The sequence below is a fragment of the Panthera uncia genome, assembly GCF_023721935.1.
Source record: "Panthera uncia isolate 11264 chromosome C1 unlocalized genomic scaffold, Puncia_PCG_1.0 HiC_scaffold_3, whole genome shotgun sequence".
NCBI classification, from domain to species: Eukaryota; Metazoa; Chordata; class Mammalia; order Carnivora; family Felidae; genus Panthera; species Panthera uncia.
In genome coordinates, this window is record NW_026057584.1 from 96,300,524 (window position 1) to 96,314,666 (window position 14,143).

Sequence of the window (14,143 nt, forward strand, 5' to 3'; positions counted from 1 at the left end):
ACATCAGATAACACATCTGGCAGAAATAAATTATATGAATTAATACCACTTTTAAAAAATTCTAAATGTTGCACTTTAAAAATTTGGTCATTTGTTCAGCTATAGCTATATTTTGCTCAAATTAATATTTAAATTCTGTAAACAAATTATAAAGTCTTTTTTGCTATAGGTTTGTACTATAATTAGAAAATGATTTTAAAGATATTAGAAATTATTTCTAATTCATAATTAGCAAATGTTGGAGTAACTGGAATGGAAATATATTATACCTTTCTTTTCTTAGACATGGAATTCTGTTTTCTGGTTTGGATATGTCTGTGTGTGTATGTTAGCTACTTGATAATCTCTCTTATCCTTGATTAACAAACTTGAGCTGGGTGCGTAGGTTAACTAAATAGTTTATAAGCTCATGGCTGTTAATAATTTTGGGAAATTATTCATTTATTTTTTAAAATTAAATTCTACACCCAGTGGTGGGTCTTGAACACATGACTCCGAGATCAGGAGTCACATGTTCTACTGACTGAGCCAGCTAAGTGTCCCGGAAAGTTATTTTATTTTTTGAATAAAAAGCTCAAGTTATGATTGTACTTTGTGGTTTGGATTTAGTAAGGCATATTAAGAAAAATACATCAGATTGTATTGTTTGTCAGAGATAGCATTTTTTCTGCCAAGGCCTTTGTGCTTCCAATTCTTAATGACAAATTCGGGTTTTTATTGTGCCTAATATATTGAAAATGACTACTTGAATTCATACTTGATAATATTAGATGGGTATACATAGAAAACAGTTTTTCAAATAATGTTTATATTATATTAAATATCCTGTTTGGGATGAAATTATTTCGGGACTTTTATGTCTTCATTATTCTCATTCCTATTTTTAATGGATCAGGCATCCTCTGATGAGGATAACATCCTTGGGTTGACTTAGATTAGATGTTATAATCCATTCTCCCAATGTCATAATAGTTTTAGTAATAATTGTCCCTTTTTTAGTATCACCTTTCTTGAGATATAATTTATACACCATACAGTTCACCCATTTCAAATGTATAATTCAGTGGTTTTTTGTATATTCAGAGTGCATCCATCACCGCAGTCAATTTTAGAACACTTTTATGACTCTGAAAAGAAATGCTCTGTCCATTAGCAGACTCTCTCCCTGATAACCTTAGCCACTGGCAATCACTCACATACTTTCTGTCTCAATTGATTTGCCTGTTCTGGACATTTCACATAAATGGAGTCATAAACTTTGTGGTCTTTTGTGACTGGCTTCTTTCATGAAGCCTTAGGTTTTCAAGATTCAAGATAGTACTTCATTTATTATTATCGCCAAATAAGATTTCGTTATATGGCTACACTATATAATATTTCATTGTATGGCTATATCACATTTTTTTTTTTTTTTTGCCATTGGGGATATGTTAATATCTTGGATATTGGAATGTGTCCAATATTTCATTTTTTTTTTTTTATAGTTGGTGTCATAGTTTTCTTTCTTAGTGGTACATAGAGCTTCTTAAGATTTTCATTTTAAATTCTCGTTTGAACCTCAAAATCTATAATGTAGGTTATATTACCTTTTGAGGGCCTCAGTTTACCCATTAAAAAATGAAAATAAGTGAATTGCCTTCTTAAGATCACCAAATAGTAGGCTGTGGAACTAGTAGGTGAACTGGTTCTGATTCACCCAAATCTGAAGATCTATGAAATTAATCAGTAATGTCAGTATCTTGATAATTAATATTCAAATAGAAGTTATGAACATGAATAAGAGTGAATTTTTATAAGGATATTAAGAATTGGATGTTCCTGTTTTTGTACTCTTTTCCTTCTTTTGAATTAATGGAGTATTTTTTTTAAATCTATTTTGTTTTCTTTATTGACTTATTAGCTATGTTCTACTTCTTTGTCATTGTCATTTGCTTGTTTTTGGCAGTGGTTGCTCTTGAGTTTATAATAAACATCTTTAACTTATAATCTAAGTACAAATAATGTTCTGATGTTTTATAAGTAGGTACTGTGTACAACAGTGTACTTCCCTTTGGAATTATAATTGTCACTTATTTTACTTCTACCTGTTATAAATTTTCACTATGTTATTAATTTGTTTCATTGTAAATAGTATATTAGTTTTGTTAGGGCTGCTGTAACAAAGTACCAGACTGAGTGGCTCAAACAGTAGAAAATTAATATTTGCCCAGATGGAGGTAATAAAGTCTGAGATCAAGACGTTGGCAGGGTTGATTTCTTCCGAGGCTTCTGTGTCTTCTATCAAGATGGCCTAATTCTCTCCATTTATCTGTACATGGTCTTCCCTGTGTGTCTGTGTCCTAATCTCTTCTTTTAAGAACATAAGTCATATTAGATTAGGGCCAACTCTAATCATCTTACTTTAACTTAATTACCTCTTTAAAGTCCCTGTCTCCAAATACAATCACACTGTGAGGTATTAGGGGTTAGCACTTCAACGTGAGAATTTTGGGAGAGGCGGGACATGTCAGCCCATAACAAGTTGTCATCTTTAAAAGAGATCTTGAAAAAGGTAAGTTTCTTTTATATTTATGCACTTACCATTTCCAGTGCTGGTTTCCTTTGTGAAGGTCCATATTTTCGTCTAGCCTAATTTTTTTTCTGCCAGAATGATGGCGATGGCCTTTAGCATTTCTTAAAAGTGCTGGTCTACTGACTATGAACTCTTTCAACTTATATACATCCTTTGAAAAAGTAGTTTGCCTTCATCTTTGAAAGATACTACTTGGTATAGAATTTTAGGTTGATAGCTTTTTACTTTTAGTATTTTAAAGATGTAATTCTACTGTCTTTTGGCTTACATTGTTTGTGAGTATAAGTCTGCTGTTATTCCTAAGCTCGTTTCTTTGTAATGTTTCTTATTTGTCCAGCTGCCTTCAAGATTTTCTCATAATATATTCCTGGTTCACTAGTTTTTAGTAGTTTGTGATGTACCTAAATGTATTCTTTTATTTTATTTTTTCCATTTCTTCTCCTTGAGGTTTTTAGAGAGAGAGTGAGAGAGCAAGCGAGCATGAAGGGCAGACAGAATTCCAGGCAGGCTGTGCCATGGGCACAGAAACAGATGTGGGGCTGGAACTCATGAATTGAATGGTTCATTCTTGTCCTCATGTTCACTTTTTTTATTATTAGAGCAGATAATTTAATTTGCTCTAATCACATTTAGCATATATATATATTTAATGCTGTTCTTTTTTAAATGTTTATTTTTGAGAGAGAGAGAGAAAGAGAGAAGCATGAGAGAGAGAGAGAGCATGAGCAGGGGAGGGGGAGAGACACACACACACACACACACACACACACACACAGAATCCGAAGCAGGATCCAGGCTCTGAGCTGTTAGGAAAGAGCCTGATGTGGGGCTCATGCTCACCAACCATGAGATCATTACCTAAGCTGAAGTAGGATGCTTAACCAACTTGAGCCACCCAGGTGCCCCTAGAATATTTTTTATTTCAGATATTTTGTTTTTCATCATAGAAGTTCTCTTTGGGTCTTTTTTATCTTCCCTTTCTCTCACTCATATTTCCATTGATCTTCTTGTTTATGTGGAATATATAGTTGTTTCAGTGTTTTTGTCTATCAATGCTATTATCTTTTGTATTTCTGTTGCTTTCTCTTTTGATGATTCTCCCAGTCAGGGTTGTATTTTCCTCTTTCCTTGCTTGATTATAATTTTTCATTAGGTACCGTATATTTACATTGTTGTGTCCTGGGTTTTAGGGGCTTTTTAAAATATTTTGAGATTTCTTTCCTGGAACCCAATTAAGTTACTAGGAATCATTTTGATCCTTTTAGGAGCTCCTTTTAAGTGTTATTGAGCAAGTCCAGAACAGTCTTTTGTCTGGTTCTACTCTATCCTCACTCTTGAAGAAATACCCTTCTGTGGACTCTACTCAATGCCCTGTGTTTGAGATCTTTAAACTCTGATTAATGGGAATGTAGACTATTCCCAGTTATGCAAGAGCTTTGGGGATTATTTTGTCCCCTCCTTTCTAGAGGTTCTTTCTTTGGTCTTGATGGTTTCCTAACATGAATGTGGTGATTATTAGTCAGCTTACGTGTTACTTTTCACATCTCCAAAGCTGTGTCAGTGCAGCTCTTTCCACTTCAATAGTTTGACTTGCAAACTGTAGCCGTCTTGACCTTCCTGAAATTGAAATTCCGTATCCTCAACTTAATGAGACTCTGGCTCTGCTTGGGTTCTCCCTCCTGTTACTGCTGTGTGGGCACTTTTCTAGGCAATGAGATGGGATGTTCATAGCATTCATCTTGTTTGTTTTCTCTTCTCATGGGGAACACTGCCCTACTCTGCCTGTTGTTCATTCACTGTCTGTAAACCTTTATTTCATATAATTTGTCCTGTTTTTTCTTTAAGGTGAGAGGATAAATCCAATCACTAATACTCTGCCGTGCCCAGATGAGGACATCCCTAATATTCTTTGTTAATTAAATTTAATATTGCTACATTATTCTTTGTACCTCTGACTCCTATCAGAAAATTTGGATTCATTGTATGGAACTTAATTATTTGGCATTATGATGATGCATAGAATGCCTCAGCCTTGTGAAATTGGTACCTACTTCAGTAGGAAAAAAGATAGTTTGTAGACTATAAATTTCCTACAATGTTGTCTAAACTGTTCACTGATAATATAAAAGGTTTTAAAAATAATTTTCTATCTGGTCTAATATCAAAACATTTAATACTTCTGAAATTCGTTGTTTGTGCTGTTCAGTCATTTCAGTCTTGGTTATAAACTCTTACCAAGAGTTCTTAAAAGAACAGTTCTGAGTTGCTGACCATTCTTGTTCATAATATCTGTATAGTACTATAAATTATGTAATATAGTATTGTGAGGAATAAACTTGAGGAATAAAGACTAGAAGAATTCTCCTGGGATAAAGTAGTACTTGAGAATATAAATACACTAACTTGAGAACCTAGTCTTATTATAATGGTTATTTGTGTTATATTAATCTTGAAATCATTGAAAGTAAACTTGAGACTTTTTTTTTCATCTAGGCCGAAGGGTATGTGATTGGCAGCTGTATTAAGCACATTCCAATCGCAGGACGAGATATAACATATTTTATTCAGCAGTTGCTGAGAGACCGAGAAGTAGGAATCCCTCCAGAACAATCCTTGGAAACTGCTAAGGCAGTAAAGGTACAAAATAATGAGGAGTGTGTAATTCATTTAAAAATTAAAGTCAAATTTACAGTGTTAACATGAGAAACTATTAGATGAAGAATAGTACTTAAAAAACCCTTTGCAAATCATTACTCTTAATTATGTATATGTTTTCTCTGTATTTCTTGTAAGGAAATTTTGGGGAATTATCAGCCTTGTGCCTGTTGTCTCCACATTTCACATTTGAGTCAAGAACATTTGACTTTAGCATGCATTTTGTGATTATTCCTCATAGTAAAACTCATTAGTTCACTTCAGAGTCCTCGTATCTTAGTTTTTTCACTGAATTCTTTATTTTAATCCTAAGAGTTTTCTGTTGCAAAAATTTTTTTTTAATGTAATTGTTTCATTTGTCTATAGAATATAGGTTTGGCTCCAGTGATATGGCAAATAGAAACGTGTAAAGGCTATGTAAGGTGTTATAATATGTATCTTACATAAGTCTATCAGTGCTTTATGTAAACCATCAAAATATTTAGCATTGCTTTTTAAATTTCTCACTTGCCAGCATACCTAAACAAATTTCCGTGGATTTCTCCTATGTTTTCAGTATGTGAAAGTAATACTGCCCCAGCAGAAATAACTATTTATTGCCTATCTGCATGATTATAGGGTTTCTGCCACTCGTCAAAGGTCAGGAATGAAAATGAATTTACTGTTCCTAATTACTAAATGGCTAAAATTACTAAATTACTAAATGGCTGCCAAAAGACGCCAATGGTGACATCGAAATTAAATGTGTAAAAAATTAATATGAACATTACTGCTATAGCATCTTCGGGAAGTCTTTGGAATTTAAAAAAATGATAAGAGCACCAATGATTTAAATCTAGAGAATACTAATGCTCAGTGTGAATGTCTTTTAAAACTTATTATTTCCATGTAATTTCTACTTCCAAGGTTTGGAGAAAGAAGACCTACGGTAACATAATCAAATTGTCCTTTGTTTTTCAGTACTTTTTCCTTTTATGTCTTTTGGTTATTAGTAATAATAGTTGTAGCTATTGCAGATTAGGATTCTTGATGTGCAAAACTATATGAAATGTGTGGCTTTTTTGTTTTGTTTTAATCCTTTTTTTTTTTTTTTTTTTTTTTGAGAGAGAGAGAGAGAGAGAGAGAGAACACGCATGAGTGGGGATGAACAGAGACAGAGGGAGACAGAGTCTCCCAACCAGGTTCCATGCTGTCAGCACAGAGCCTGATGTGAGGCTCGAACTCAGGATTTGTGAGATCATGACCTGAGCTGAAATCAAGAGTCAGATACTTAACTGCCTGAGCCACCCAAGGCACCCCTGTGTGTTTTTCTTAAAAAAAAACAAAAACAAACAAAAAAAAAACAAAAGCAAAAACAAAAAAACCCTGAGACTTGGATTCAGGAACCCATAAGTTGCAAACAGAATGTTATAACCCATAACATTTTTGAATTGCAGTTTTGATAAAAACTTTTACTTAGGGCATATAATCAGATATGCAACAATTTAGCATTGTAGGTGATATAGTAAAAAAGAATAGTTTTTATTTTCAGTCATTTTTCTTTTGCTCATTTGCTTAGACCATGTTCAGTTTTCTTTCAGATAGGTATTAAGGATTAAGTATCTATATTAATTTGTGTGGTTATTTCAACTATTATTTATTCTCTGGTTATTATGTATTTTATGTTTTCTTCTCTCTTGAATGTAAACTCCATTAATTACTGAAGCAGTATAAAATGTTGAATGACAGAAATGAATATTTTCATGAAATAACATTAAAATAATAGAGATTGTCTCTTTAGTTGGTCAGATCTTACTCAATTTATATATGAAGCCAGGAGTTATGTGTAGGAGATGAGAGATGAGCTTTTTATTTGTACTAAACATCAGACAATACCGTAACATGAAATTTTCCTCAGCTTAATTTCTTTATTTTCTGAAGGTATTGGTTCATTTGATTCTTGTTTACTGAAAATATGCCATCTTTTTTTACCGTTACTAAAATGAGGAAATAATTACTCAATTCTTTGTTTTTCTAGGAGCGCTATAGTTATGTCTGCCCAGATTTAGTAAAAGAATTTAACAAGTATGACACAGATGGATCAAAGTGGATTAAGCAATATACTGGAATCAATGCTATCTCAAAAAAAGAATTTTCTATTGATGTTGGTTATGAGAGATTCTTGGGACCTGAAATCTTTTTTCATCCAGAGGTAAGTTTTTTTTTTTTTTTTTAGATGGAATGGTTTTGAAAAATTTGGCAGAAATTATCAATGAACTATAAGATATTCAGGAAAGAGTTAATCTCAGGAACTTTCTTTTGTATACTAAAATGCTATAGGGAATTAATCATTTTCAAGAGGAAAAATTGCCTATGTTGAAATAGGCTAAACAAGTTACTGTTTTCATGCATTTAGAAAACTGAAACTTGTCTTTTTAAAATTTGGCTTATGTGGGGTCATGCAAAGACGAGAGCCCTTAAAATTTATGACCATTTAAATAAAATATTTGGGGATAAGTTCTAGAACTGCCACTGTCCTCATATAAAGTGGCCATTAGACAAAGAACCTTTAAGTATCGTAACAGAATATTATTAACAAAGTAGTTTTCTATCTCTGTGAAATGTTAGTAATGTACAGGTTTTATTAAATTAATGAAATGGTGTGTTTTTAATAATGAAAAACTCTTCTAATAACTTAGTATGAGAAACTTATTAAAAAAATTTTTTTTTTTTATTTTTGAGAGAGAGAGACAGAGCATGAACAGGGGAAGGGTAGAGAGAGAGAGACACACACACACACACACACACAAAATCTGAAGCAGGCTCCAGGCTCTGAGCTGTCACGTCAGCACAGAGCCTGACATGGGGCTCGAACTCATGAACTGTGAGATCATGACTTGAGCTGAAGTTGGATGCTTAACCGACTGAGCCACCCAGGTGCCTCTATAAAAAACTTGTTAATAGAATTACATTAAATGTTTTTTGTGCGTATTTGACATTAAGAACAGTTGTTTTTGAATATTGTTTATTCTCTTAGCAAATAGTAAGTGAATACAGTTTTCATGGTCTCAGTTTAAGTACGGAATATTCAAAGATGAAAAATTATTTTATATTGGTTTTACTGAGCTCAGAGAATAAGGGAGATGAATAGCTAAACAGGTAAAGTTGCTTTAATAAATGCATGGATCTGGGTAGGGGATAGGAACAAAGAACATCTAAGTCTGCTTGGGCGAACTACGGAAACTTCTTAGATGAGGTAACAGTTGAACTGAGACTTCAAGGATGAATAGGTATTTGTCAGGCAGGTATGTTAGGGGAGTATGTTTCTGGCAAAGGGGATAGACTGGGTAGAAGTCTGGGAGAGGAGAGAGCTAAATAATAGAAGTATAAAGGAAGGGAGTTAGGAGATGGGTCCAGATGGGTGTTCATGAGGGATTAATATGCTACAGAATGGAGTTTACTGGATTCTGGAGTTGTGCAGAAATCTTCAGTGCAAATGACACAGATTTATGAACGGTGTTAGAAAGGTCACTCTGGCTGCACTGTGTGGGATGAATTAGAACAGAGGTGTTGGAAACAGGTTAGTTTATTGCAGTTTTCCAGATGAAGGAGGGACTGAGAAGAGCCCAGTTGCAAGAATAAGGCTGAGGTTGTTTTGTCTTTAAGAGGGATTACCCCAGTGGTAGAGGTAAAGAGTTATGTATGGGTACAGGAAAATGTGAAGCTGGGAAGAGTGGATAGAGGAGTAGGCAGGTAGCTTAGGAAGTTCATTGTCACAGTGCATAGTTTTATTTTTCATGAAGGGGAGTCAAGCTATTGTGTTGGGAGAAGGGAATGGACATAAAGTTGAGGGCTAGGAGACAACAGTAACTTGTATAATCATTAGTGAGAAGAATTGAGAGGGTGACTATATTAATAGTAGGGGGGTGGCACTACAAAAGTTAGAGACTCAGAACTTTGAGTCATAGAGCAGTGTTTTCCCTCCCAGGCAGTTGTGGAAAAGGAACAAAGTGTTTTGACAAGGCAGAGGTCAGAGTTTTGTGGAGTGTAAGAGCCTGAATCCGAAAGGCCTGACTTACTTAGGGATAATGAGGGGTATGGCCAGGGATTGGAGATCATGATGAATTGCAGATAACTGTAAATTGGGAGCAAAGGAGTGAGCCCCTGAAGGATAAGGCATTGTGGTCAGACTAGTATTTGGGTGTTGTAAGATTTTAGACAGCCCTTCCATTTCAGTGCTAACACATAACAGCCAGTTCTTTGGAGGGGGGGTGGGCTGGTGATAGAAACAGCCCTATTCTTGGCTTTCCCTACTGATGACTTACTAAGTGTTTTGGAGGGAATGTATGGTCTTGTCCATCTGCCTTCCAGATTCTAGTTTGCCAAATTTTGTTGCTGTTTCTTCCTGTTCTCTTCTCTACATACATTTGGGATTATGCCTTTTTGATAATTTTTCTTTATTCGTGCTTTTAGTAGAGAGAAGAAGATATGTGTGTACAGTTCATCATGTTTTTCCAGAATAGACCCCCACCCCTTTTTTTGGTATCATATGAACTGTGTCACTTCCCAAGTGAATTTTAAGATTCTGTCTTATGTAGTTCTAGATTTTTCTGTGTCACAGTTCCTCTTGTCATCTGAAGAATTCACTCTGGTTTTTGTTTTGGCTAGATAAAAGTGTAGGTACCTGAATTTGAACACTGATGATAAACTGTATGAAAGAGTAAGGATATTTATTTTTCGAATTGCTGAATTCTTCACAAATACCTGAGCTGTTTTTAGAAGGAACGGGTTTGGCACTTTGATTTTTTTTTTTAAAGGAAATTAAATTTTTTTGACAAAGCTATTTTGACTGCTTTGTCTACTTTGAGTGTATTTTCTGTAAATTTCTCAGAAGAGAGAAAAGATACTCCTCTCTTGTTAGCCACTTGTAGCAGTATTAAGACACAATCAGAAAACAGAGGCAGGACTAATCCTTTTGCTGAAAGGGAAAGCAAAGGCCTAAAAATATGCTTAGTAGGGACCCTAGGTTGAGCCTGTTAGTATTAAAGTATTAAATAACCTGCAACAATTTATTGTTAATTCTTAACTCTTTACCTTCATTTATTTATTACTAAGTATTCATTGCTTGCTGCTTCACTCGATACATTCTACACATTCTCTCCTGGGATTCTATAAAGCACAATAGTCCCCAAGCTTTTTGTAAAGATGTATTCAAATCAGACTTCATTTCTTTCTAAATCAGAATATCTATGGGTGAGTCCAGGGTATGTGAATATTGAAAGGTTGTATAAATTCTATCTTTTGTATGTTCCTGATTAAAAATTGCTATGAGAAGGGCATGGCACAGGAATGAATGACCCTATCCCTGCCTTTTTCTGATCTTGTTATAGCAGGTGAACTGTCTTAAAGGTTTGGGAAAGAATTACGGAAAGGTTAATCTCTTGAGTGCGTGCTCCTTTGTGTGTGTGTGTGTGTGTGTGTGTGTGTATATTGTTTAGGTAAGTACTAAGGAGTATGGCTAACAAAAGACAATGTATAGAATTTTTAAGTTCTGTATTAGTAAATTGATGAGATATTATAGACCATATTTTCTTTTTCTTTTTTTTTTAATTTTTTTTTTAACATTTATTTATTTTTGAGACAGAGAGAGACAGAGCATGAACGGGGGAGGGTCAGAGAGAGGGAGACACAGAATCTGAAACAGGCTCCAGGCTCTGAGCTGTCAGCACAGAGCCTGACGCAGGGCTCGAACTCACGGACCGCGAGATCATGACCTGAGCCGAAGTCGGCCACTTAACCGACTGAGCCACCCAGGCGCCCCTATAGACCATATTTTCTATTGGATTGTTAATGTTCTCCACATTTTGAGGATTAAATCTCATGACAGGTTCTCAGGTTGAAGGTATCATTATGGGATCATAAAAGCGTGTTTTGAGAATTGAAGTTTCCTTAGAGATTTCATAGTCTAAAGCTTAGAGAGTGGTTATACACATCACAAAATGAAATTTTCAGGATTCCAATTCTGTTACTCATTCCAGTTAATTGTGAACTGAGCCATTCCTTGCCCATAAACTAAGATTGACTGTAAATGGCATACAGAGCCAGCTGAGTGGAGTTATATTCTCCCATTTTCCCACAGGATGCAATATGGACTACCTCTAACAGATGGAACAAATAGTCTGTAGTTTGGGTTTTCAAGCCTCAGTATGAGCCCCATTTCTCTACCCACTTGTAGCTATTCATTATTCCTAGGAATTCTATACCCCTGTTAGGGTATGCTTTAAATAGATAGATGTTGACTACCATTTGTTTTTTTACTATGATAATAGAAGTCAGTAGAATCTTTGCTAGTGATATTTTACTTTATCTAAAGTAAAATATTTTGTATCATTATGCTTCATCATTTAAGTAACGTTAAATCTCTTTTCATTATATGCCCAAACTCTCAATAACTTAAAACTAAATTTAAAAACTGGAAAAAATTGACAAATGCATGAGTTATCAGTCAAGTTCTAGAATCAGTTTATTGAACAAAGGAATGTTGTCTCTCCCATTAGACAACCTAATGTGAAAAATGAGAGGCCGAGAAATGTGGTTGGCAACTCATTTTCTGGACTGTACTTTAAATTTTATTCATTTTAGTGAAATATACTTGTTTATTTTGACAAATTAGGCTAACTTTTGACCTTTTATTTTTAACTAGGAAAAACCCCATCTAGCATTTCCTCTCCAATTTTAAAGAATGGCCACATACATATATTTTTGAAAAGTTTTAGTAAAATGAGGTCTTTGTTTCAAAATACAAGTTGAATTCTGAGATCTAGTATTCAAAAACTATTTTATGGGTGCTAGGGTGGTTCAGATGGTTGAGCATCCGTCTCTTGATTTTGGCTTAGGTAATGATCCCAAGATCATGAGACTGAGGCCCGCATGTAGCTCAGCGCTGAACATAGAGACTGCTTAAGATTCTCCCTCCCCCTCCCTCCCCCTCCCTCCCCCCTCTCCCCTCTGTCCCTCCGCCTTCTCCCCCTCCCTTCCTCCAGCTTTCTCCCGTTTTCTCTTTCTCTCAAAATCTTAAAAAAAACCAAAAAAAACAAAAAAAAAAACTGTTATGTTTTGTAGTTCCTCTGAGGAAATCTAGAAATATACATACAGCTACAGCATGTTTTGGAGGGCCACAGGCATGCATATAAAAATAAATGATGGGGAAGAAAGCCTTCCCTAATACTATTTCTCCTTGTATAAGGCCTGCTGTATATAAAAATTAAGTTTTTAAAAATTTACTATTTTTAATCTCCTTCTTATTTCCATGATGATTTAAATTGTTAGGCTGCTTTCCATCTGAAACCTACCAATCTAACCGATCTGTTAAAAAAATTTTGAAAAGTGTTGCCTAATACATGTACCTTCCATTCTAAATAAATACATACTAATACTCATATTTATCATACTGAGATTTTAAGAAATAAAGTATTACAAAAAGAGTACCTTCCCTTCCTCAGACCTTTTCCTTTCTCTGTTTGGTTTCCATCCTTGCTTTTTCTCCTGAGGGTGGTTGTCATAAATTTAGTGTATATCCAGTTCATGTTTTTTAACTGTGCATGTATTCACAAAAACATATATTAAAAAAAAAATTTTTTTTATGTTTATTTTTGAGAGAGAGAGCATGGGCAGGGGAGGGGCAGAGAGATGGGGAGAGAGAGAATCCCAAGCAGGCTCTGTGCTCTCAATCCAGAGCCCAATGTGGGGCTCGAATTCAGGAACTGTGAGATCATGACCTGAGCTGAAGTTGGTTGCTCAACTGACTGAGCCACTCGGGCACCCCAAAAATAAACATTTTTAAAAGATTTACATATATGTAATCATTCAAATTTTTTTGAAGTTAGCTTCTTAAAAATTGAGTTTTGCTTTTGAGTGTCAGCTATTTGGAAATAGTTTGTGGTATATCATCATATAAATACACAGTTTATTCTCATTATTCACAGTAGATGCTCTATAAAGTTGCTGTGAACATCGAATTAGTGAAAACTAAAATCATTGTTCGTAGGGGAAATACAAGGTTAGGTCCTGTGAGCTTTAGGTTACATTTTTTGTCAACTGAACATATAATCTTGTTTTATTTGTGTTTCTGTTTAAAGGCACACGGGTATATATTTTCCATCATTAGCATTGAGCCCACGGCCAACAGCCCTGTAACTCATGCTTGAATGAAGCTTACCAACACTGTATTTTCTCCATAACACACGTCACAGCCTTCTCAAGCTTAGGAATAGTAGATAGCACTTTGGCACTACTGTGGTTGGAGACCCTTTTAAACAGCAAAATCACCCACAAAACTGTGGAAACTGTGACACTACATATATCGTGAAAAGGCCACTTATAGTATAAAAGGTGAAATGAGAAGACTGAGCATTTCCTTGTTTGCCTTCAACTATAAATGTGTCATTCAATTCAGATTTTTGCAGCTCTGCTCATGTGCGTGTCCACAGATTTTTATCAGTTCATAGTGTATGTGCAGCTTTACATTTTTACTGTTCTGATGGTTGTGAAATGGTGTATATCATCATTATTACAATTTGACTTCTGAAATCTCTGATTTCAGTGTCTTTAGTTTTGAATTAGAGACCAGAATTCATGATTTATAAAAATTCTTTTGTTTTTGAACTGAAAACATGCTTTTTTATTGTGATATTTAAGTCAGTACTAACCTAATCTCTATCGTATATCCACCTTTACTTTTCAGTTTGCTAATCCAGACTTTACTCAACCTATCTCAGAAGTTGTAGATGAAGTAATTCAGAATTGCCCTATTGATGTCAGACGTCCTCTCTACAAGGTCAGTATTTACAGCAAAATTACTGTTCAAGGCCATACTTTTAAAAACTTCTTAAATTTCTGGTCTGTTCTTGAATATTAAATTGAAAAACCTCTCTTCAA

At 34.7% G+C, this 14,143-nt stretch overlaps 1 protein-coding gene across 1 annotated transcript in view; it reads left to right on the forward strand.

Annotated features, from left to right (window-relative positions):
- ACTR3 (actin related protein 3) overlaps nucleotides 1-14,143 on the forward strand; it is a 77,728-nt gene that overhangs the window by 45,933 nt on the left and 17,652 nt on the right. Inside the window, exons 7-9 of the mRNA XM_049615720.1 lie at nucleotides 5,066-5,209; nucleotides 7,245-7,418; nucleotides 13,950-14,042. Coding sequence (XP_049471677.1) covers nucleotides 5,066-5,209; nucleotides 7,245-7,418; nucleotides 13,950-14,042 — 411 coding nt within the window. The remainder of the gene's footprint in view (nucleotides 1-5,065; nucleotides 5,210-7,244; nucleotides 7,419-13,949; nucleotides 14,043-14,143) is intronic.